This window comes from Myodes glareolus, chromosome 3, assembly GCF_982192425.1.
Source record: "Myodes glareolus chromosome 3, mMyoGla1.1, whole genome shotgun sequence".
Taxonomy (NCBI): Eukaryota; Metazoa; Chordata; class Mammalia; order Rodentia; family Cricetidae; genus Myodes; species Myodes glareolus.
Genome location: NC_142028.1, coordinates 72,386,604 through 72,411,909, shown reverse-complemented (window position 1 = coordinate 72,411,909; position 25,306 = coordinate 72,386,604). Strand labels below are relative to the sequence as shown.

The 25,306-nt window shown below is 53.0% G+C and overlaps 1 protein-coding gene across 2 annotated transcripts in view; it reads right to left on the bottom strand.

The window, feature by feature from the left end:
- Window positions 1-25,306, bottom strand: part of Kcnq4 (potassium voltage-gated channel subfamily Q member 4) — a 52,576-nt gene that overhangs the window by 14,590 nt on the left and 12,680 nt on the right. The window contains exons 2-9 of one of the 2 annotated variants that reach the window (XM_048434046.3): window positions 7,253-7,343; window positions 6,580-6,706; window positions 6,209-6,384; window positions 5,501-5,626; window positions 4,982-5,092; window positions 4,738-4,833; window positions 2,376-2,464; window positions 636-797 (exon numbers count right to left, since the gene is read on the bottom strand). In XM_048434046.3, coding sequence (XP_048290003.3) covers window positions 636-797; window positions 2,376-2,464; window positions 4,738-4,833; window positions 4,982-5,092; window positions 5,501-5,626; window positions 6,209-6,384; window positions 6,580-6,706; window positions 7,253-7,343 — 978 coding nt within the window. The remainder of the gene's footprint in view (window positions 1-635; window positions 798-2,375; window positions 2,465-4,737; window positions 4,834-4,981; window positions 5,093-5,500; window positions 5,627-6,208; window positions 6,385-6,579; window positions 6,707-7,252; window positions 7,344-25,306) is intronic. The other variant, XM_085686515.2, reaches the window with a different exon arrangement.

Below are 25,306 nucleotides of genomic sequence, written 5' to 3'. Positions count from 1 at the left end.
CGAGGGGGAAGACACCCCCTCCCCGCCCTGCTCTAGCAAAGCTGCAGACAAGAGCTGCAGAGATAAGCGTGTTAGTCACTGGCCGAGTTTTACGCAGGTCCTGTGGCAGTCTTAGTCACAGAGTTCTCTTTCCAGCAGGCGTCTGCTTCCCGCATGCCGGGGGAGGGGAGCCCTGCCCTCACACCCCAGAACAGAAAAGCGCCCTCCATTACCTGAGCCGTAAGCACCTGGGGCCAGCGGCCTCCTCCTCTCTCCAGCTTCCCGGGAGGGATGGGGGTGCAGGGATGGATGAGTGGTGGGGGTGGGTGGGATGTGGGAACAGAGAAAGAAAGAGGACAATGGTATGAACAGTGGAGGTGACGGAGAGAACAGTGCGGACAGCTCTCCCTCTCAGACCCTGGGAGACCCAGAGAACAGGAAGGTAAGTCCAGTGTGGCCTCTCTAGAGAGGATCCTCCGTCTGTACCTGTGGCCATCTGACGACAACTACCAGGTCTCACAACAATGCCAGAGATTTCCCCCAAACAGGTCCATACACCCATGTGCTGGCTGGAGGAGGTCTGAGAGAGGGTGAGACAGAAAATGGAAAAGGAAGAGAAGAAGCAAGAGGAGGTGGTGGCCTCTGGGGGCCCCTACCTTTCCCCAGGGCAGAAGGAGGTGCTGCCCGGCCGGTGGCAGGTGGCAACGGGCGGGTAGCGAGAGTGCCCTCCATCAGGTACTGGCGCCCGCCTCACCTCCAGGGGCCGTAGGCCCCCATTGCGGGCCCGTTGTACGTGCTCAAACAAGAGGGCCAGCTCTCTGCAGGAGAGGGCGCCATCAGCTACAGGCAGGGCTTTGGGGTCACCACCCACCTCACCCACTGGGCCCAGAGCTACTGATCCTGCCAAGTCTTGAGCCACCTTCTAAGGGTGCTCACAAATACCCCAGGCCAGAACAGGCGGGGTGAGGAAGCTAGCCTTCTTCCCCTCTGCAGAACTTTCTGGGAAACGGGAAGGAATCTAGGCATGGTTATGTGGGTTGGGCACAACTCCAAAGCACCCACACGAAGAGGGAGTTGAGTCCAGCTGACTCTGCTCCTCTTCACGGAGCAGTGCCTACCAAGCGGCCATCGGCAGCTCTGAAATCCTTAGTCTAACAGCCTGACTTGGGTTTTAGGAGGAGACTGGAGCTGAAGACAGATTTCACAGGGAGGCCAGCCCCTCTTCTCTGCCCTGTGCTGTCCCTCCTACCACGAAGTTCCTGGAGATGGGATGGGGCTGGGTATCCACTCACTCTCCAGGCTATTTCCTATTGCCATAACCAGGAAGGTAGCCGCTCCTCAGCCCTCACCTGCCTTTCCAACGGAGCCCAAATCTTCAGGCCAGGCTGTTCCTCCTACCAGGAAACCCAGGCTACCCCACCCAGAGTGTTCCCACACTTCCACCACAATTTCTAAGCACCAGTCCCTGCTCCTGCTCTCGTTTGGCCTTGATCCCCTAGAACATCTTCCTCCTCCCCAAAGGGACTGCTTCAAATCCAGCCTCTAGCTCTGCCTCTGCCAGGTATGGAGATGTGGAGAGGGAGGAGTGATGTGGGGAGCCCCCTTCCCCACCCCACCTCCTACTCGTCCCCTGGGAAGCCTGTGGGACAGGGAGGGAGCGAGAGGGGGCCAGGTGCGGGCGATGGGATCACGCAACAGCTGCTGGAGGATAACTAATGAGGCAAAGACGGTGGAGAGAAGCGCTGAGCGCAGCAGCCCAGACTAGCACGCAGACCATGCCACCCTGCCCGTGGGACTGAGCCAACCAAGCCGGCTCTGCAGTCTTCATTCCTGCCCCAGGGCCTGGCCAGGCACCTGGCTCCACGCACCTTGATGATGCTATTAATAACCTCCGCATGGAGCCACCCCCATTCAGTCTGAGCCCAGTCGGGGCCAGCAGAACAGACCCATTGCTGGCCTCAAAGGTTGCTGTCCAGAACAGTAAGAAGGATCACACAGTCACACACAGGGGCTCTGGGGTGGGCACATGTTTCTGCCATAGCACCGTCTCTAACCAGCGATACATTGGTTGGTACAAGGTACTGTGTGCCCACTCAGGACTGAGGAGAGATGGGCTGGCTGTCGCTTCCCTAGGTGGCATCACCTACTGGTGAACACGTAGATTGCCAGCACTTCATGTGTGCGGCTCAGCTTCAGAGGCAAAGCTGCACCCATACCCTGAGCCCAGTGGACACAGAAGAGCTGAAGAAAGGAGAATTCAGGCTCCAAGTTATGCAGGACCTGAAGCGCCAGCCCCAAGAACTCTGTTGGAGCTATCTCCTCTCTCAACCCCGAGGGCATCTTCTCAAGGGGCATTCATGCCAGCCCCTACCCGCTCCCACTCCAGCAGCACCTACCTGAAAGACGGGAGGATACTGTCATAGTAGTACCAGGTGGCTGTCAAGTAGGCCCTGCTTGTATCCGTGGAGTACAGGCGCCACGCAGCCTGGAGGCACGGGAGAATGGTGTGTCATAAAAGTCCTTAGCCACCCACCAACCCTCTGCCCCTGAGGGAACCCAGTCCCAGGCTAGCTGAGAGTGATACCGGAACCAGAGGCCAAATCTAATTCCGTAGCCACCAGCCAAGAAACCAAGACCAAGAAATGACTTCCTCAAGGTGACCCAGTAAATCGGCACCAGAGCCAGGGGCCTACAAACACTGAGACAGAGCTGGGGTCTGTGGTCAGGCAGGCATAGACTTCTAACCTGTTCTTCCATGCAGAACAGACTGACCACTGCTGCCCTAACAGTGTTGTGAGGATGAAGGGACAGATGTGTAGCCAATGCCAAGCTTAGCGCCTGGCACACTTAAGGCCAGGGTCTGTGAAACCCTCCCGCTAGCTCCCTTAGCTAAGTACACATTCGCGGAGTCTGGTTAGTGTCTTCCTTCATAAGCTGCATCTTGGGCCCCACTGCATCCTCAGTGCCAAGTACAGTATCTGGCACACGCAGGTGGTTCTGCAAATGTTTGGGGGAGGGAATGTTGACTAAGTGAATGGCTTTACAAATAGCGACTACGTTGTATTTTCATCAGCCACCTACTGCTACCAGGGGACTACTAGGGCCTGAGGGAGAACAGAAAAGATGATTGCCCACAAACTCTGCAGTGGTCACGGACTCTGCAGCAGAAGGAACTACGGTTAGAGGTAGTTCTCTACGGCGAGAGGAAAAACGGTCTCTCTCCATCCAGGGAAAAAGGGTCTGGGAAGGACCGTGAGTGGATTGATCCACCAGGATAAGAAGATACAGAGACTGTTAGACAGGACAAGGCAGAATTGGGGCAGCCCCAGATGCCTCCCCTCCTCTGGGTGCCTCTTGTCCTTAAGGGGTTGCCACAAGTGACCTCACCAGCCTGGCGCCTTCCGAAGACAGAAATATTTTTACTTCCTGCTTGCCTGGGTCCCTGGCATGGGCTGGGGAGCAGCTGCCAGAGCTCTCATTAATTATGGGTACCACAATACCAGCTGTCTCTCAGCAGGGACCGTGCCAATCGCCTGCCCCTACCATGCCCCTCGGGAGGCCAGCCCTGAGAGGACAGTGGCCATTGTGTCCCAAGGGATGCTAAGAAGAAAAGGCTCGGCTGGTCATTGGAGATAGCAGGGAGGGAGAGAAGGGGCTCTACCCTGGGAAGGAGAGATAAGGAGGGGCCGAGTCAGGCTGGGGCTTGGGGGTCAGAGGGTGGTGTGCTGGGGAGTAGGCAGCGGCGTGCTGTGTCAGGACTCCTCAACTATTTCCTACAGGAGTTCTCCCGCATGCCCCTATGCTGGAGAGAGGCCAAGGTAGCGAAAGGCTTACAGATCAGAGCCCACTCCGATCGCGTCCATCACACTGAGGGAAGCTGAGATCACATGCCCCTGGCTTCCTATACCTGCTCCCGTCTCTGGCCACTCCTTCTCTATTTCCTTGACTGGCTCCCTTCTCACCTGCCCATTAAATGCTGGCAATTCTGAAAGTCCAACTTTGGACCATCTCCTTATTGTATGACTTCCTGAGGGCACAGCGAGTGTATCACGGTGCCAGGAGTGGAGCAGGCTGACAGACGACTACCCAGTTTCATGACGGCAGAGTTAGACCTGCACTAGGATATGGAGTCTCTGGTCCAGGCTCTCCCCATCCCTGGTCATGGCTGCAGTGGGCAACAGGGTGGCTTTAGGGAGTTTGAACCCCGCTATTTGCTGCAGGGGAACATTACTGACAACACAGTCAGCATCCCAGCTCTGTCCACAATGTGGCATGTGACACCCTCCTGTGGTAATTTGAATATAATTGGCCCCCATAATCTCACTGGGAGTGGAACTACAAGGAGGTGTGGCTTTGTTGGACTGGGTATAGCCTTCTTGGAGGAAGTGTATTGCTGTGAGGAGGGCTTTGAAGTTTCCTATGCTCAGGGTACCACCCAGTCAGTCAGTCTACTTCCTATTGCCTGCAAGATGTGGGACTCTGAGCTACTGTCTACCTGCATGCCACCATGCTCCTGTCATGATGATAATGGACTGAGCCTCTGAAACTGTAAGGGAGCCACCCCAATGAAATGTTTTTCCTTTATAAGAGTTGCAGTGGTCTTGGTGTCTCTTCACAGCAATAGAAACCCTGACTAAAACACCCCCCCCCAAGTCATGTCCCTCTCTGAGCTTTGAAGTAGAGCTGTAGTTTTTAAATTGGGACACGTGGGTTAGTGCACAGGGCTGACAAGCTCGGGGCATCCTAAGCATCATGTACCTGGATGAGGTTGGCTGCTGGCATCCTCCGCTTCTCAAAGTGCTTCTGCCTATGCTGCTCCTGGACCTTCAGGGCAAAGCCAGAGCCCAGGATGCCCTACGGAGACAGGGCATGGTTGCAGGCAGTGTAGGGAGAGGACAAGAGCATACTAGAATGTTCCCATACCTGCCCATCTGAGGCACAACTTAGGATAGGCTTGTCAGGTCTTGGCCCCAGCCTCCCTCACCCACCAGCAGGAACTCACGGCAGGCAGGGCAAAGAAGGAGATGCCCAGTAAGGCGAAGCCGGCAGCCAGAACCCTGCCCAGCCATGTATGTGGCGTCTTGTCCCCATAGCCAATGGTCGTCAGTGTAATCTGGAGATACAAACAGGTTACCCATAGGACTGGGCATGGGGGTCAGCCACAAGGACTTGAAGGCACAGCAAGTGCAAGAAGAAAACAGATGACAAGACAAGAACATCCCCCAACAAACTCCTCTGGTGTCCCCCGGGGACTGATCTCAAGGACTTCTCAGGGAGACTGGAGGGGTACAGATGGGTTCTCACTCTAGTTAAGGAAGAGCAGTGCAGGTCACGAGGACTGAGTGAAGGGCTGGATGTGGGGGGCACAAAAAGGTCGGAGAGAGTAGGTAGGGGCTAGCATAGGGACTGATCTCAGGAGCCCCAGCCTAAGCTTGAGGCTCCGTGATAAGGGGACAGAACTTAGAAAACGTCCTGGGAAGTTCCTAGGGGGAAGGGCGGACCTGCACAGACCCTCACGCACCGTCCCCCACCAGAGCGAGTCAGCATAGGAGGAGAAGTCGGAGTTGGCGTCCTTCTCAGCCAGGTAGACGAGGAAAGAGGCAAAGATGAGCACCAGGAACCCGATGTACCAGGCGGTGATCAGCTCCTGAGGGGAGGAGGATGGGTGTCTGCCAGTCAGGGGATAAGGATGCGCACACACTTCTCCAGTTGCCCCCTCCTCCAAGGAAGGGGCCCCTCCCTGGCCTTCTCAGAAACCCAGACCTCAGGCCTGTCCTTAATCTTTTCAGGCTTCAACCCTTCGGATCCCTTTCCAGCCTCACCCTTAGGGCCTACCCAGTTTCCCATTCCATCAGGGGCAGACCTCTCCAAACCAAGGGGCTTGCAGAAGTAACCCTTAAACCCTACCTCTGAGGCTCTGCCTTAAACGCTGCCCCGCAGGCTCCAGCCACCTTGAGCCCGCCCCCAATGTAGGCCCCGCCCCCTAGGTCACTTACTATTAGGTCCCACCCCTGCTCAGCCCCTTCCCTCAGATAGGCCAAGCAATTCCAAGCCCTATTAGTTCTTGCCCCAGGGTAGGCCTAGCTCCCATCAGTCCTTGCCTAAGCCGCCTAGACCTGGCTCCAGTCCCCATTTGCCCAGCGTTGGCCCCGCCCCATCTCCGCCTCTTGCTTGCACCTTGGGTAGTTTCCAGGAGCTTCGCCCCCCCCCCACCTTTCCCCAGCCTCACCTTACTGTGCGCGTAGACCACCGAGCCCAGCAGCTTCCAGGTGCCGCCGCGACGGTCCATACGCACCATGCGCAGGATCTGCAGAAAGCGCATACTGCGCAACGCGGACGTGGCAAAGATGTTGCCCTGTGTGCCCGCAGCGATCACCGCCACCGAGGCCACAAACACGATGAAGTCTGCAGGGCAGAGGTGTCGAAGTCACCAGCCCATCTCCGGTCAAGACCTGGGGTCTGGGACTCTTGGGACTGTTATGGGTGGGGTTGCATATTGGGAGGGTCCACTAAATTCACGAGGAGCCAGGATGGGGTCAAGGATGAGATCAAAATGCCTCCCTGAGGCTTGGGGTGGGGCAGGATAGGAAAGGCTTGTACCGATGACACAGAAAGGTTTCCTGGCAAAGCGGAAGCGGCCCTGCCATCCTCTGTAGCGGCAACAGCAGCCAGCCGACCAGACGCGGATTATATATTCCAAGCCAAAGACCACAATCATCACGAATTCCTGTGGGGAACCAGAACCCAGATCAAAGCCCAACCCTGGGTTAGGAACATCAGCACCTGGTTAGGTTCCTCTTATACCTGGAAAGATTTCAGAGAATTCCAGAAGGGAGGTGACCTCCTCTTTGTCCTCCAGGGAGAACAGAAGCCCAAGTCTGCCCCCATACACAAGTGTCTAGTTCCATAAGAAGCCTGGGTTTTTTCTTCTCCCTGCCCTGAGCCTTCCGGCCATTCTAGACTCTCAGCCCTGATTGAGGGGCATCAAGAGTGGCTCTCTGTTGGCGAAAGGTCTTCCTTCTATTGGTGTACTTCTGTTTAACAGGGCAAGGTTTGCTTCTGTTCTGGTACAGAGTGGAGTCTACTCACCTAGTCTAGCCTGGGCTCATCCTCAGACTTCACACAGCACAGGCCACCTCCCTGCACCAGCCAGGAATGACAGCCAGAGAGGAGCAGCAGTCTGCTCTCCGACCACGGTCTAGGAAGCCTCTCTCCTCGGGCCAGGTGCTGCTCTGCCCTGGAGGAGACGCTAAAGGGGACTCCGGGCACTCACCAAGATGAGGAGACACTCGTTGGCAAGTTCCTGGTGCTCCTGGATAGTGGACAGCACGGACAGCACCAGACAGCTGAAGACTAGCAAAAATCTGCAATCGGAGCACAACGGGGAACGACAGATGACTGGGGGAACAGGATGACTGAGGGTCCCCGGGCAGGGGCTGCAGAGACAGGAGACTCACTATTCGGGTAGAATTCTTCGGAAAACAGAATCCAAAGCAGAGTCATTAAGCACAGACATCTCTCAAGCCCTCTCCAGAGGACCCTGGTGTGACCGGGACTCAGAGGGGAGGCCTCCCAGTTTGGTCTGGGCTAGCAAGAGAACACAGAGGCTCAGCATTTCCCGGCCTCAGCCACCCACTGGCCTTGGCTCCGTTTTAAGGCCCAAGTAAAGTGTTCCAGAGGTCACCAGAGCTCAGAAGTTGTGGCCTCAGCTGAAGAATAGGGACAGCTGCTCTGCCTCCCTGTTTTTCTGGAATTCATAGTGAGTCAGCAGGAGAAGCGAGGGGCTGAGGTGGCTCAGCAATGAGAGCGTTTGCTGCGTGAGCTTAAGTCCCCCTGTCTGAATCCCGAATACACACGTGAAAAGGCTGGGCATGACCACATATGTCTATAACCCTAGTGCTGGGATCAGAGACAGGCAGATCGCAGCAGCTCCTGGGTCAGTCAGTTCTGTGGAAACAGTGAGCTTCGGAGTCACTGAAGGACCCCGTCTCAAGGGAACAAGGCAGAGAATGATATCATAGGGCACACAATGTCCTCCTTTGGCCTCCACAGACACTCACACCACAAATAAAAAGGGGACAGAGACGACATGGAAGCAGCAACACAGGGGTGAAGGAAAGGAAAAGGGGATCCAGTAGTGAGGAGCTGAAGGCCTGGAACTACCCAGGGGGCAGTGTGAAGCTCCCAAATGGCCATGCTAGAAAGGAACATTCTAGAATGTAGCTCATCCAATACTTTCCTTGTTGTCAGTTGCACATGAAGAAACAGCGACTCACAGCAGGAAAGGAATTCACCAAGGTTGCTGAGTATTTCCAGGGCTGACCTGAGATTGGAGCCGGGAGTCCCCCAGAAGAGAGGAAGTGGGGAGAGTCCACAATCAGGTGCCTTGAGGCATGGACACGCACAGGAGGGCTGCAGGTATAGGGAGGGGAGCGTGGGCTCTTTGGAAGAAGGTATGCTAAGCATGCCCCTGCCCTAGCAAACACCAGAAGGAATGCGCTTGTTCCCTGGAAACACATCACAGTGCACTGACCTGCCAGCCTTCCCATGCACGCATCCTCAGAGCTCTATCGATGCCTTCACCATCAGAGCCTCTGCATACCTTCAGCCCTACACACACTCTATCTGTTCCCCAGAACCTCTACTGCTCCCCTTCCGGAACCTGCCTTCTTGTCTGTGCCCCAGGGGTCGCTCTTTCTTACAGAGGCTTGCTATGTAGTCCAGGCTAGCCTAGTTCTAGGATTACTAGCGTGCAACACCATGCCCAGCCCAAATCTCTTTCCGTTTATCTTTATTCCTGTTCCAGCATGCACGCACACTTTGTGTGTGTATATGTGTGTGGGTGCATGTGCGTGCACATGTGCATATGTGTGTGTGAGAGAGAGCAAGAGAGAGAGAGAAAATGTGTGTACTCCTAAGAACACCACTGACCTCTTCTAGTGAACCTCCTTCTCTAATGTGGGCCGATGGGCAATTGAGAGTAGGGTCTGGCCCACTTACCACTCCCTGAAGGCAGGATCTGGTGCCACAGGAAATGCCCCTGGATCAAGGAGGCAAGAAGCAGCTGTCGGTAAGGGCTTCAGATGAATGAGATGGAGACCTCTGCGGCCAGTTCCAGCCCAGAGCTGAGTCAGCAAAGACTCAGGACGAGTGGAGAGCGAAGTATACCCTCCACTCCTCAGATTCAGTCACTTCAGTCACTAACCACAAGTCCAGCAGCAGCCAGGCTCCCTGTAACGGGAGCTGCAGCTGACACAGTTGGTACGGGCAGGGCTGCAGTGGGAACATCATGGGTCTCACTCTAGCCCAATTCCTCCACTGCACTTCTCCGTGACCCTAAGACCTCAGGCAGTCATAGGTAATCGCAGTTCTCTGTTGAGCACTTCCAGAATTCCTTTCCTCTTTTTTTTTTTCTTGCCACTTCAATAGTTACACGGGCATCAATTATCCATAATAGTCTATGCCAAAAAAGCAGACAGATTACAAAACCTCAAGGGTCATGTGATCCTGATGTTTTAAAAAGAGACACCTTTTTTTATGCACCAATAGTGGCAAAAATGAATTCTGTTTTTGCTTACCTGTGCTTCCTACGATTATTTTTTTTAGAATGAATATGGACTGCTTAAATAATAGCAAACTGATGTGCTCCCATTTATTTGTTTTGCAATGCTGGGAAGCAGACCCAGGGCTTTCTAATCAAGGGCTCAGTTATTCAGCTCTATTCTCAGATCCTGTGGTCCTGTGGTGGTTTGAATGAGATTGCCCCATAGGCTCATATATTTGAATTCTTGGTTCTCAGTCGGTGGAGCGCTGGGAGGGACCAGGAAGTGTGGCCTTGGTGGAGCAGTTGTGCCACTGGAAGTGGACTTTGAATTCAAAAAGTCCAGGATACTCTCAGTCCCAGCTCCTCCTCCCTACTGCCTATAGATCAGGATTTAGCTCCCAGCCAGTTCTCCAGCACCACGCCTGCCTATCTGCTTGCATGTTGCCATGCCCCTTGCCATGATAAAAATGAACTAATTCTCTGAAACTGTAAGCAACCCCCAGTTAAATGCTTTCTTTTATAGGAGTTGCCTTGGTCATGGCGTCTCTTCACAGCAATAGAACACTGGCTAAGACAAGTCTCTAGCACTTTTACAGATTGATTTTACTTGTAATCATGTGTGTGTGGTGTGAGGGAGTATGTGCACATGAGTGTAATGCCTGTGGAGGTCATAAAAGGGTGCCAGGTCCCCTGGAGCATGACTTACAAGTCGTTGTAAGTGCCTGATGTGGGCGCTGGAAATTGAATTTGGGTCCTCTAATAGAGTGGTTTATGTATACGTGTCTTGCCTGCGAGTGTGTCTGTGTACCACGTGCACACATAGTGTATGTGCGTGCGTGCCACAGTAGGTGTGTGGTCAGAGGACAACCTGAAAGAGTTGGGTCTCTTTTCTTGATTCTTCGAGCATCAAACCCACGTTGTCAGGCTTGCCAGCAACTACTCTTACCCAGGGAGTCACCTCTCTGACTCCCATTGCCACCAGTTACTGATATTTTATTTATTTACTTACTTAGTTGGTTAATTAAACAGGGTTTCTCTACACTGCCTACACTCAAACTTGTGATTCTTCTGCCTTTGGACTAACAAGGATTACAGGTGTGAGCTACTGTGTCCAGCACCACTAATATATTTTTTAAATGCATTTTTCGAAAAGGAAATACAAACCAGAAAAGAAATCCCTTTCAGTCCTGTCCCCAGCCCTTACTATATTCACAGCTCTGTGCCTAGCAGGTGTGAGATTGTGGCAGGCTTTCCTGAGAGCCCGGCTCATTAGGCCCACCTACCAGTTCAAAGTTTCTTCTTGGGTGTCTAGAGGCCCCTGGAACCAAACATGTCCTAAACTAGAATCTCAACATCCCGTAAGATCTCCTTTCTTCCATCCTAGTCGTTCAGTGATGGTTCCTGGGTACTGAGGCCAGCTCTCTGAGTCAGCTGTGATTCTTTTGTCTTATCCTCCCCACCTCCTGCTCTGTAGCAAGTTCAGTTGGCTCAACCTTCAGCTTCCATTAGATCAGCTTCCAACTCCTGACCCCACAATCCCCACAATCGGGCCCCTGCGGAGCTCCCTGCCTCCACTCTCATCTTCACACATCACCCACCCCTTCAAGCTCCTTGCAATTCAAAGCTGGAAACCATCACTGCTGAGAAACTCTTGGGTCACGCTTGGAGCACAAACTCTTCAGCCTTGCCAGCATACCCTCGGAGGTCTACCCCATCCCAACCCTGTCCACCCACCTCTGCACCAAATCCCCTCTGCTCTCTTCCTCACTAGCTGCAACATCCTAGCTCCCTGGGCCTGCCAGGAGCTCATCTAAGTATGTCCGCCTCCAGGCTTTGCTGGTTTGTTCTGTTTGCCACTCTCTTACTCAGGTGTCTGCTCCAATGCCACTTCCTCTATGAGGCCTTCCCCAGAATCCTCTCTGGCCTTATCAGCCGACCCTCTTCCTTTCCCTGACTGACTGGTTTCACAGCAACATCCTAACACCCTGTCACTAAACCAAAGTCGGCATTTTGAACCAAGGGAGGAGTCTCCTAAACTCAGCAAACCCATCCTGACCGAATAGACTCCCAGCATCTCTCCTAAGATGTCCCTAACCTAGATCAGCTTCACAGGGCAAACACTGCTCACAAATCCCTTGACCCTGCTGGGAGTGGCAGTGTACACCTTCAATCCCAGCACTCTTGAAGGCAGGAAGATCACCGCAATTTAGGGGCCAGCCTGATCTATATACTATATACTATAGCTAGTTCCATGCTAGCCTGGGACATAGCAAGACTCTGTCTAAAGCAACAACAAAACCCAGAATTTCACCTTCCCTTCCCTTCCCTTAATCACTGGCAGGGATGAGACCTTTTTACCCTAGGCCCCCAATTCATCAGAAAGGATGTGTTAGAGCTGAAGATGAACAACGCCCTGTTCCTGTCGCCTGAATAATTATTCCTCTCTTCAAGATGAAGACATGAGACCCAGGACTGACAAATTTGCTCCAGGATCACTGAAGATCCCACAGTGACTCAGGGGCAGATCTGAGGCTAGAAACCTCTTGCTTCTGGCCTCAATGCCACCTTGGCTTTAGCCTTCACATAAGGACGCCAGATGCTCTTGGGGAAACACAAGCTAAGATGGATAGAGCTTCGGAGATGGGGGAAGTCTAGCCACGCTGGTGTATGACTCCATCATGTAACAAATAGGGCTGCTTGAGGATTGTTCCCGGCTGCTCTGGACCTCGGTTTCTCTGACAACAAGAGTAGAGATGGTATACAGGTGGCTGGCCGGGGTCTTTGTGATCTCCCCAGCAGAGTGTCAGACTGGAGGCCCCTTTCTACTACATCTTTATGCATCTCACCTGGGGGCAAGTGGGCCCCTGTAACCCCTTAGCCAACCCGGAGTTAGAGATGTAGCTGACGGGGGATAGACTGTAAGCTTGTCAGGAAACCTATCACAGTCTTTTCTGTCCATCATACCCCATTCTGCAACTACCCCCCTACTCATTCAGGAGAATTAGAGAAGGAAAGCCAGATATTCCCTTAGATCCACAATTCTCAAACTACAGAGAACATCAGAATTCCCTGGAGCTTGGTAATGGTGGCAACATGCCTGTAATCCCAGCACTTCATGGTGGAAGCAAGAAGATCAGAAACTCAAGGTCATCCTTGACTATATTGAGACCTTGTCTTAAAAAGAAAAGTGCTGATTTCTGGGCACTTCCTTGGCAATGTCTGAATCAGAAAGTTCAAGGTGGAAATGAGGCTCCATCACTAACAAACCTAGGGCTTAGCTTGTTTTTCTTTTGACAGGGTCTCAGTATGTATCCAGGCTAACTTGAACTCAAGATCCCCCTCCCTCAACATCCTAAATGCTGGGATTACAGGCATGAGCCTCCACATCTGGCACCATGTCAGCACCTTTAAAACAATGATAGTCTTACTGTCTCCCTGTCCACACCTCCTCAAGTCACTACTGGAAGTGGCCAGGACTGGGGGCTGTCAGGGAAGCAGGTGTCATGCCAGCATCAGCTTCACCACTGGTCTGATGTGCCATCCCAAATGATAACCATTGGCCCAGCACCATTGCAAACCCTCCACACACACATGTTCTCCATCAAGTCCTCCTTGTCCCTACCATGACTCTCCAGGCACATAAGTGAGGTATCTGGGGATGTTATGCCAGTCTGGGAGTGTACACAAATCCTGGAATATACACTTTAAGGGGAGCTATGTTATAGAATAGGAATTACTTCTCAACAAAGCTGTTATGAGAGAGAGGGGCGTGGGACAAATATATTTTCTATATTTCTATATTCTGTCAATTATATTTTAATAAAATGCTGATTGGCCAATAGCCAGGCAGGAAGTATAGGCAAGGACAACCAGACAGGAAGTAGAGCCAGGTCAATGAGAACAGGAGAATTGTGGGAAGAAGGAAACCCATTCCTCTGCAGTTGTGAGCCCTCCACAGAAGAAGCAAGATGTGACGGCCTCGATGAAAAAGGTACCGAGCCATGTGGCTAGCATAGACAAGAATAATGGGCTAATATCAGTTATAAGAGTTAATAAGAAGCCTGAGATAATGGGCCAATCAGTTTATAGTTAATGTAGACCTCTGTGTGATTTCTTTGGGACTTAACAACTGTGGGAACCAGGCAGGACAAAAAACTCAGTCAAGAGAGAGAGAGAAGAGAGAAGAGAGAAGAGAGAAGAGTATTAACTTTTCCAAAGTCATTAATGCAAGACCTGAAACCAGGACTACCTGGACCACAAGGTCAAACTGTTTCTCTGAGCTTCAAGTTCCCAGCCAAGCACACAAAGGCAGGGGACCATGAATGATGAGTAGATTCTCATCAGCCTGCCGACTCTTCAGCAGTGGGGTGCAGGTGGGAAGGAGGATGACAGGGATTCTCACAGCATGAAGGAGAGAGGTTGCCCCCTAAGTCATCTGAGCAATCCTTGCTTCAGAAACACTAATCTCATCTACACTCGGTTGGTTTATGGTCAAGCCAGGAATAAATAATCCAGATCCCAAGACACTGGCAAGCATAACAAGGGGACACACTGGGAGAGCTGGTGACTGTCCTAAAGAGACTGAGGCTGCTCCAAGATGTCCATTCAGCTGAAGCGGAGATGGAACCAGACAGGAACAGGGGTGATCCAGACAGAAGAAGCAAGGTATATGTCAGTGGCAAAGATGGGGGAGTCTGTGGAAGCCAGCCCAGAAGGCTAGCAGTTCTTGACCCAGTAGGGAACATGGAGAGGGTCAGATCCAGGAGAGCACCCTCTGATATTGGAATGTGAGCCTAAAGGCAATGGGGAGCCACTGGGGAGTTTAGAGAGGAAATGACAGCTCCCACTTGTGTTTCCGGTCCACCACCTGCGTAGTGTACACCATGGAGTGAGATGGAGATGCAGACGAGAAATACTAGCCAGGAGGCTCCAGGATAGCTCATCTGGGAAATGATAGCGGTCCAGACTGGCAAAATAGGAACAGAAAACAGAGGACTAAACGAACTGATGGCACTGGAGGAAGGGGGACTCAGGGACAATGAGGAAGAATGATCCCTCTGTTTTTGACAAGGGCACTGGGCTGGTGGAAGTGCTGAGTAACGCATGGGAACTGAGAGACCCCAGAGGAGAGGCAGGTATTGGGGGCAAGGCATGCTGGGTAAGACGACAGAACCGGGTAGAAGAATGATGTGGAGATATTGGGGTAGACATGGGGACAGCTGCGACAATCCAGTGAGCATGTGGTGAATCTAGAGGAGGACCCAGTGACACCCTAGCAGTGTGAAGGGAGGAGCTCTCTGTCCCAAGGAGATGGGAAGGAAACCAGAAGAGAGGCACAGACGTCAGAGAAGCAAGTATAAACGACAGCAAGAGGGGAGGAGGGGACGGCAGTGTCCAAGCCCTGAAAAATGTCTATCGGACTTGGTGACGTCTTGATCACTAGGTCCCTTGGTCTGGGCAGCCTCACAGACATAGAAAAAACCTGAACAGGCCCCAGTACGTAGAGGTGGAAGTGGCCAGGACCGCCAAGGAGAAAGGCCAAGGCAGCTGGAGAAAGATGGACATAGGACTCTTTCTCAGAAGAGAGAGGAGTGGGTGGAGCCAGAACCGGAAGCTGAAGCCTGGGACAGAGTGGAGTACGCACAGGATGGATTCCCAGTCTGGCAGGGTGAGGGGAGGAGAGGTAGGCGACAGTTCAGAGGGAGACCAGGCTGGGTCGGAGAGGGAGCTGAGCGTGGGTACCCAGGACCTAAGAGAGGGGGTGGGCTTCTGTAAGAGCCGAGAGGGCTGATGGGTATCAAACCCTGCTCTATCCGGGTCTAGTTTTGCTGTTTGTTTTTTGTTTTTGTTTTTGTTTTTTTTTTTAGGTTTGATTATGGGGTGAGGAAGCAACCTATGTGAATGGAATTGGGGGATGCTTCCCTCACCAAGTCAGACGCCCGCCCATTGCCATCTTCCCTGCAGTACCTCCCTCCACTTTTCCCTCCCTCCAAGGTCCCGCCCCCAGCCCGAGCCTTGCCAGTCAGTGCCTGGGACCTGCCTAGCAACCAGCTGGCTCCCTGATATTTGTTTCTGACCGGGCAGTACGTGACTCCTTTGCTTTCCAGACTGGGGCCCCCTGAGCAGGGTTGCTCTGTTCCCCTCAGCGGGGGGAAGCCTGGAGCCAGACTGTCACCACTCAGGCAAGATTCCTGGATGGCAGAGCCATGACCCCCAGTCCACCTGCCTACCGAAAGGTATTTCTTGAGCCTCAAACTAGAACTGAGGCTAAGAAGGGACTTCGATAGACTTGACAGTCACATCCCGACAAGGGGGCTGCAGAAAAGCCTGAACGGTCCCACAGCCCGGAACGGTCCCACAGGGGGAACACTTGCTTTATCTTGTGGGTTGGGGTATTGATGGGAGGGGCGTTAAGCGGGCCTCAGAGCGTGGCTCTTTCCAAGAATCCTCAAGGGCTGGGAGGAGAGTTTCCCCTGATCCAGCGATTCTAAATATGGCAGAGGGAATAAGAACACGTGACCCAGGGCCCCACACAAGGCTGCTTCTGGGGCCTTAACGGGGCTCAGGGACGGGATGAGGACTTAAAGAAGTCTTAGTTTCCCTGACTGTAACATGAGGGAGAGAGGCAATCCAATAGTGGCTAAGGTTACTTCTGCTTTATGACTGACTGTCCAGCAGGGCAGGAGGAGATAGAGACAGCCCTCAGCTTAGTTCTACTTTCTCCAAGGATGTCCCTGGAGGGGCAGCAGCTGCCAGCGCATAGTGCAAACTATGAAAAATAAAAAAATAAAATGCCTCCTATTGGAGGACCAATTAGAAAATGCATTCCCTTCAGCTGGACAAGTTACAAAAACTTGACCCCTTGAGCTGGCTCCATTAGAAACTGGAATTGCTTGCTGTGGGCTGACCCACCCCGAGCCACTGGAATCCGCTCAGCCCAGCTGGGCACCTCATGGAAGACCCAGGGATGACTCCACGGCCCCTCCTGGCTGGAATTTGAACCAAGAAGGCTCCACCAGCTGTGCACGGTGGCACACATGGTTGAAACCCTAACACTTACAAGGTGAAGAAGGAGCATCAGGAGCTCAGGGCCAGTGTCAGCTACACAGCTGGTTCAAAGCCAGTTTGAAGTACATGAGACCTTGACTCCAAAGAATAAAACCAGGGTGGTGTGTGTGTGTGTGTGTGTGTGTGTGTGTGTGTGTGTACTTACAACAGAGGTTGAGCTGAGTGAACAGGGTTTATTTTTTAGTGTGTTCGTGTGGGGGGATATGTGCATGTATGTGCCCACAAAGGTCCACATGTGCACGGATCAAAGGACCATGCAAATGTCCTGTTCTGTCACTCTCTACTTCAATCCCTTGAACCTAGAGTTCACCATTTTCAGCTAGGCTGGCTGCTAGCAGGCCCCTAGAGACCCTCCTGTCTCTGTCCCCATGCCCAGCACCTGCGTCAACGCTGGGCACTGGGGATCCAGACTCAGGTCCTCCTGTTTGTGCATCAAGTACTCCTACTCCTACACCCTGACCCATCTCATCAGCCCCTCCCTGGATCCGCCTCTCTCTCTAGAGGGAGCCAGGAGCCATGGAGGGAAGGGGCAGAGAGGTACGGAGAGCAGGAGTGACAGACCTGAAGCTCACCTCCCATCCTCTAGTCCACGAATCCCGGATGTACTTCTGGCTTCAAGGGCTCTGCAGCATCCCCTTTTCTTACCATTCTCCACCTCCTAGGCCAGTCTCTCGTGAGCTAGTTCCTCCGCAGCACAGGGCATGGAGAACGGTGGCTTCTGGGCAAGGCGCTCGAGCGCCATGCTTTGAATATGGTTATTTCCTAGGGATCTAGAGCTTGGTCCCCAGTGTGGCAATAGCGAGCGAGTGGTGGAGCCTGACAGGAGGCTGTTGGATCCTTGAGGGTGTGACCTCAAAGGCATCAGCATAGTTCTCCTTGAACTCCGATCCTTGGCTTTCTTTCCTACCACATGATCACTCAATCTCACATTCACTCCCAAGACTGTGATATGATCATCTATGAAGTCCTCACTAGACCTGAGCCAACTGGCACTCCCTTGAACTTCCAGAATTAGGAGCTAAATAGAGGTCTTTTCTATATGAGGAACCTAGCTTTGAGTCTATTGTTACAGTAACAGAAAATGGGCTAATAATTTAATGAATAACCGCATCTTTTCCCCAGATGGGCCAGTCACCAACCTTCCACTTGTTTTCTCTACTTCCTACCGCTGGCCCAGTCAGACTGCCTTCTGCAGCAGGCAAAGGAGCTGCACAAAATGTCAACACAGGCCGATAAGGGAACAAGGGGGAAACAGGGGCTACCAAGGCAGCCCCAACTTCTCCAACGGCTAGCTGCTAAGGCCTTTGGTGAAGGGGAGCTACGGGCTGGAATACAAGCTGCTCAAATTTGAGGGACGTATGCAAGGTGGCCAGTAGAAACTCTCCCATGGCTCCATTATATAGTTCCATGAGTATTCTGTGGCCCAGCTTCACAGCTGTGTTTGACAACAAGATTTTACTTACACAAAGATCTCTGCTGCTTTGGTTTTTCTTTTTCTTTTTCTTTCTTTTTTTTTTTTAAAGATGAATCCACTAACTTGTGTCTCAGGCTCAAGTGAAGAGGCAAGGAAGATCCTGCCCACCAAGCTGCTTTATTCCAAACCCCAGATTCCAGGCTGGCACAGACCATCCGCTAAGCACGCTCTGTTCCCCCAGCATAACACACAGGGCTTTGCTAGCTCTCTTCTCCCCACCATTTTTGCTCCTTCTCCCCATCTCCCATGTGTATGTACCTCAAACCAGGCTGGCTAGGTGGAAGACACCTCATACTCCCATGATCCCCCACTCCATCTCTTTGTGAACTTCCATGGTGGAGTGAAAACCTCTGTTGAAATAGCTGCCACCACAACCCCAGAGGTCCGTCCTTTCTACCAGGCATGTCCTGTGTCTGACTCAAATAGGTGCTGGGTAAGTTCCCTGAGAAAAGGTGTGCCCCTCCTCCCCAGCACACTGGCCCCTCCTGACTCCACACCTCCCTGAAGCGGGAGGGATTGTGGGGAAATGACACAGCCCAGAACCACAAAGTGTTTATTCATTCATTCACCCTCTCATTCATTCATCCATCCATCCATTCATTCATTCAGTAACCATTTACTAAAGATTCTTCATGAGACAAGCACAGTTACACGAACCCTATCTTCAGCAAGCTTCCATTCTTAGTAGGAGATAATAAAAAGTAAAGGTTCAAGTCATCAGATGTTGATGGAGAAAAATTAAGGGACAAAAAGGACACAGAGCCCTGATGTGGTGGGGAAGCTATTGTGCAGAGAATGGGCAGGGAAAGCAGCCTTGAGAAGATGGCCTTTGAGTACAGTAGAGGAAGTAGAAAGCCATGCAGGCGTTGAAGCAGAGGGCAGAGCCAATGCAAAAGGCCTGAGCCAGAGAATGCCTGGTGTGTTCCCGGCCATCGGGGAAGGAGTGGGAGAAGCAAGGGAGGGCAAGAGGTGGAAGCTGATGCCAGTCTCTGGGTAGCTGAAGATATGGTTCCCCACTCCCAGGAGAGATGCAGGAATGTGAGCAGGAACAGTGTGGACCAGGGAAGTAGGGGGAGGGGGACACTGAGAGAAGAGGAACTAGTGTTCCCCCCCACCCCCGCCTTGAGCTGGGAGGCTGGTGGCGCTATCCTAGCAGGAGCCTCTTGTGACTTGCTCAAGGAGAAGTGGAGATGGCAAGATGTGATTAGATTTGGGCTAAATCTTGGCATTGAAGATCCCTTAGAAAGCTACAAATTCTCTTACTTCTAGATGTGGAAACTGAGTCTCAAAAGGAGGCCTGTCTACACAGCACTGGGCCTAGCCCTGAACTGTCCAGGTCTGAGGGTAAAGTTCTTTTGTTTGTCACTTGCCCCACCACCACCCACCCTTCAAAAAACCAAGGGACCAGGACAGAACCTGTCTGGGTCCTTCCTGCAGCACTTTGTTTGAGAATTTCCCAGTTCCCCAACTACTTGGGTCTAACAGGGGTCAGGGTCACCTCTAAGGAGTCTTCTGTTCTCCGAGTCAGCAGGTTTGTGCTGAGGGGGAGGAGGGATTTCAGTCCCAGCCACTTGGTTCTCAGTACTCCCAAAGCTGAGAGCGCACTGGCAAGAGCTGACAGGATGGAACAAGAGCTTTGGGGGAGGGCAGGGCCCCCTGGGGAGCTCAGGTGCCAAGACAGAGCCCAGCCTGGTGGTTCTGCAGACTCAGCCATTGAGGACCCCACCCAGACCGAGGTTTGTGGGTATGAATAAGCAAAGCAGCATGCAAACTCACAGGCCACACCCGGGGCAGCTGAGTGCCCCCCTAGAACCCCAAACCCAGAAAGAACCAGTCTGACCGAAGCTAATGAGCCCTGTGAGCTGGACAAGACTTGCCATGTGAGCTGTCCCATAGCTGAGGTGGGGGCTAGGAGTTTAACTGCAGACACTCTGGTTTCTTCAGCTTCTTGTCAACAGAGGGCTGCCCAGCCTACAACTCCAGCAGGCCAGGGTCCTCTAAAGGGAAGAAGCCTGCTTAGTGGCTCTGAGAAGAGTCAGGATTGGGGGCACCAGAGGGCATAGCACAGGAGCATAAGCGGTGCTGGGAACCTAGGCGGGCAGATTCTCTACCCTAACTCTGCTAAGCAATCGGCAAAGTGTCAGTGCGCTCCGCGGCAGGAGGGAAGATATCAAGAGCCTTATTTTTGGCTGGTCCAGCTGGCTACTCTGGCTTCCGGGACAGGAAGTGAGGCTCTGGTCAGCTTCTGAAGCTGCCTGTTCCTTGTTCTCTAGAAAGTCAGTGAGTGTTCCTGAGTCACCCAGAAAAGGGTCTTTTATACTTTATTTGCTTGCAGAACCTAGATGGGACCTTCAAGAACTCTCCCATTACTGAACAATGGCATCAAGGAGTGGGGTAGACCAAAGCAGAACTTTATTAGCCTCAGGGCTGTGCAGATCAGGGGACAACTGTTTGTCTCTTGTTCTGATGCCCTGTCCACTGCTGATAGACCCTGCTATTATCACCGCCAGAACAAGCTTGAATTCAGCTCTGGGTTGGCTGGTGGGCCTAAAGCACGTGATCTGTCCCTCTCTAGGACTCAGTTTCTCCCTCTGTCAAACGGGACCAATGATCCCAGATGCTGCAGCCTGGGGATAGGGGTCTCCTGGGATGAAGCCTGAGCAAGGTTCGGGTTCACCTGGGGACACAGGAGGCTGACACTGGGTGGAGCTCCTCTGGAGAGGAATATGTCCTTGGATCCCTCCCCGGCTCAGTCTTTGGCCCAGGAGGGCTTTCTGCCATACCCGCTCTAAGGTAAGAGCCAAGGGACCCCAGATCTCGGCCTGGGCGGAACATAGTGGAAGGGGCGGGACCATTGGTGGGCGGGGCTTGTGGGGGCGGGGCTTTATCGCTGCAAGCTTCAGGCGCGCTACGGCTCTGGTTACCTCCCCGCTGCCTCCCCGCCCAACCGGCTTATTTTCCGTTTCCAAATTAACAATTGAAAACGCGGCGGCCTGAAAGGCGAGCAGCGGGCCAAGCGGAAAGTGTGAAGGTGCTGCCGCGTTACCGAGGCTGGGGGCCGAGAGAGGGCATTCGACACCCCGGCCCGCCACCAATCGCCCACCCATGTAGGCCGGAGGGCGGCAACCCAGGGGGAGTCTTGGCTTGATGCAGCCCTCCCGGTGCTGCTCTGAACAGGGTCGCAGCACCCAGCGCTCAGGCTCGGGACAATGCCAGCCCCTGCAAGGACGAAGGGGGGCAAGGGGAGAGCGCGCTAGGGCTAGGTTTCCACTCACAGGCTGAGTGCCCAGCCCGGGCAGCAGGTGCCAGGCAGCACCTCATAGCACCGTCCTTAAAGGCTCCTAGTGTCAGGGAGTTTCACGTGTGACCTCAAGCAAGTCATTTCACCGTGCCCAGACTCAATTTCCTCATCTGGAAAATGGAGAGAAAAGAAGCAGTATATGCGGAACAGATAAAGGAGGCTGGCTCACAGAGAAACCTCTTGGTAGCAACTATTATCTGTGCTGACAATGATGAGGTAGTAGTGAGTCCTAGGTACCCCTCTTCCTCTCACTATAGCTAAGTGTGCTGCCCACATTCTCAGAGCCTCCTTGGAGACCAGAAAGGTCCTGGTAAAAGGCTCAAAGACTGGCTGAATGAGAAGGCCTGGGCTTCTTCTACAGAGAGGAGTGGGGCTGGGCCTGCATCATGGGCATTAGGCCTCTCCTAGTTGCTCAGTGTATGGGTAATAATAGAGAGACTTCCTGTTCCCTGGCGCCCAGGCACAGGGGATAAACACTCCAGAGACAGATTTTAGTCCTCTTACCCCTGTAGTGCAAGCTCCGAGAATGCAGAAATTTCATCTTGCTCTCCGTCTCTCTCCAGCACCTAGAACGAGCTTGGTGCGCTGGAGGTTCCCGGTGAGCAATTATTGAATGAGTGGATGAATCAATGAATGATTGAGCAGGCCCATGCACCTGGGAAAGCCTCTCGTAGAGTTGCGGCCCCTGTGCTAAGGGAGCAGGGAGTTAGGATGAGTTCCCTCCCACCAGACACCCAGGACAACTGGCACGACAGGAGGGAGAGACAGACAGGGAGACAGGGAAGAGAGATGGCATTCTCAGGAGGCGGAATTATGATGATCTATCTCCTGGCTCCTCTCTGCCCACTCCTGGCCAGCCTAGGACTCAGTCTGATCCCTCCTAGGAGTCAGGCCCATCTCCACATTCAGCCAGGGTGGAGCCCAGTATGAGTGCTCCTGTCCCGTGCCGGCCCCACAGCCTCCATCTACTCCCCACACTTCCGCCTTGGTGGCTTCTATGCCCTCTGCCATCCTGGAACCCCTCTCCACCCCCAAGCATCCCTGTTCAACTTTGGGAAGAAGTACCCAAGACCCTTAGGATTTCAAGTCTCAGCTGGGCAGCCTCAGGACCCTTTGTCACTGTCTCCTCTGTTCTCTGTCGGGTCTGTGCTGGGCCCAGATAGCTGTTCCTTCCTATGTCCGACACCCCACTGATGCTGATTTCCTAAAGCAGCCCAGTTCTGTCCTCTCATGTCCACCAGGCTGGCCCGGGGGGACGCCAAGGCATGAACTTGGGACTTTGCCAGCCTGACGAAGCCTGAGGAAAGCTGTCTTGGGAAAGCTGTCTTGGAGTTGTTGCAGAGAGGTCTGGGCAGAGGGAGAACGGGCAGGCGCGAGCACACCTCTGCTGCCGGCAGGGCGGGGAAAGAGTTCAAGTGGAGACCCACATATGGCAAATCTAAATATTTGAAAGTTTAAATCAAGTTAACAAGCTGTTAAATAAAATGAGCTCTGTTCTCCCTGGCATGTCTGCCTCCATAATGATCTGGACGAGTAAGTTTGAATTTCAATTCTGGGATTCTTTTGAGGCCGGTGCTGGAATATGGCAGGGTCAGGCAGCCCATATGGAGCCCCATTCTCTTCCTCACTGAGTCTATATATCTCATCAGGCTCTGCCTGCACACACTATGAATCAGCAGACCCTGGTCTCCAACCCTGGATTATCTGAGAGAGAAGCACACGCAAGTTCCAAGTCCGTATGCAGGGCTACATAGGCAGACTGGACAGCATACTAGCCTGGAATCCACCCCAACCAAACCTACTCTGATCTGATGTGTGCGTGTGTGTGTGTGTGTGTGTGTGTGTGTGTGTGTGTGTGTGTGTGTATGCACCATTCAGGGTCCTATCAGAGAACCAGGTCTACTGCTTCAAACAGGCTGAAATGTTCTAATCTAGCCTCTGGCCTGTGGAAGGCAGGAGGAAGTAAGGGCTGAGTGACCACAGTAATGCAACAACAGGCAAGCACAAACCCAGCACACGATCCCAGCATTCCTGCCTCCCACCTAGACTTTGCCCTGGGAGCCCTTTTCTGGTTGTTAAGACCTGGGGCCCTCCCAGATGACAAGCCATCAACAGTGTCTACAAGGCATAAGAGAGCTTTCATCTGGGACCTTGACACGGACTTCAACTCTGATTGCCCAGCGCAGGGATAGATTGAAGAGCCAGGACCAGGCTCCAGAGAAGGAAGGGAGCCCTGGTATAAATAACAGTGGGGGGCCGGGATGTTTGGGCCCATCTCCCAGGCGACGGCTGTGTTTACTGCCCAGCGAGGGGGGGGCAACCCACACATTTGCCTCCCTGAGTTGTAGCCAAATTTCTCCAGGAAGGGGTGGCCCAGGATTAGCCCCAAACACTCCAACTTTACACCCTAACCAATGGATCATCGGCCTGACATAGGCCCTAAGCCTCCCTGCCATTTCTGGCTTCCTCTAGCCCCAAATGCTGCAGACTGCACCTTTGTCCACCCCAAGTACTCCAGCATTCCGCCACCAAGTCTGCTCAGAGACTGGAAGGGTGGGGAGCATGAGGAGGGCAGGGAGGGCCTTGAGCAAAAGCTGGGTGTTTGCCAGCATCTAGCTGGGGCCACTGGGTATAGAGCAGAGACAAACCTCTCCCACGGCCCTGGCCAAGACAGGGGGAGGGCTGCAGCCCCCAGATTAGGAGAGTGCAAATCCCTTTCCCCAGCCCACAGTTCATCCCATGCCTGTCATGTGAGAGCATTAGATGGCCAAACCCATCATGGGGAAGGCTGGCAGGTGCCCTCTTGATCATGCACTGGCAGTCACACAGACCAAGGCGAAGACCATTGATGCAGCAGGGCTAGTGGGGAGGTCCTTTCCCGGGGCAGCAGCTGAGCAGCAGCTGGGCCGGGCATGGGGTTGATGAGCTGAGTTCCATAGCAGGTCAGCCCAGCGTAACACACACACACATACACACACACACACACACACACACACACACACACACACACACACACACACACCTACAGAGCTCTGCTCAGCTGTCTGGTGGGTCCTGCCTGGGACAGCCGCTAATTTACAGTCAAAACTGGGGCAGTGTGTCCATCACAGCACACTTAGACACCTGGGCTGTCTCAGCTGAGCCACTTTGTATAAGTCACTCTTTTTTTAAAAAAAAAATGTGTGTCTGCATGTGTGAGCAGATATACTTTGTGTGTGTGTGCACATGCACACACATATATGTGCTTTTGTGTGGAGGTTAGCTTCAGAGTCCCACCCACCACTCTGCTCAGGGACCCTCCCTGCCCTCCTCATGCTCCCAGCCCTTCCAGTCTCTGAGCAGAAGTAGGTCTTGGTGACAGAATGCTGGAGTGCTTGGGGTACAAGGTACAGTCTGCAGCATTTGGGGTGAGGCCAGATATAGAAGGGCTAGAGTCTTAGGGGCCATCCAGCTAATTTTTTTAGACAAGGTCCCTTTAGACGAGGGACTGCTGACTGGGCAAGGCCTGTGGGCCAGCCTCGGGGTTCTGCCTCTCCGACACTGAGATTACAAATTGTACCATTACGATGTATTTTAAACACATGTTTTGTTGGTCAAACTTGGATCTTCATGATTGGGTGATACTCACCTTACTGACCAGGCTATCTCCTAAGATAGGCAGACCAGACAGGCATGCACGCAAGCACTCACATGCGCACGTGCGCGCGCGCGCGCGCGCGCACACACACACACACTCATTTTTTTTCAGTGCTGGGAATCAAATACAGGACCCTGTGCATGCTACATAAATGTTCTACCATTGAGCTACATTCCCAGATTCCTTTCCCAGCCTGAGTATGTAGTAACATTCCTTTCAGGAGATACTACCATGAGAATTTCTGTCGTGAGGATTCAGGAAGATTAGTTGAACACACAGTAATTAAAGTTCACAGTCGGCCAG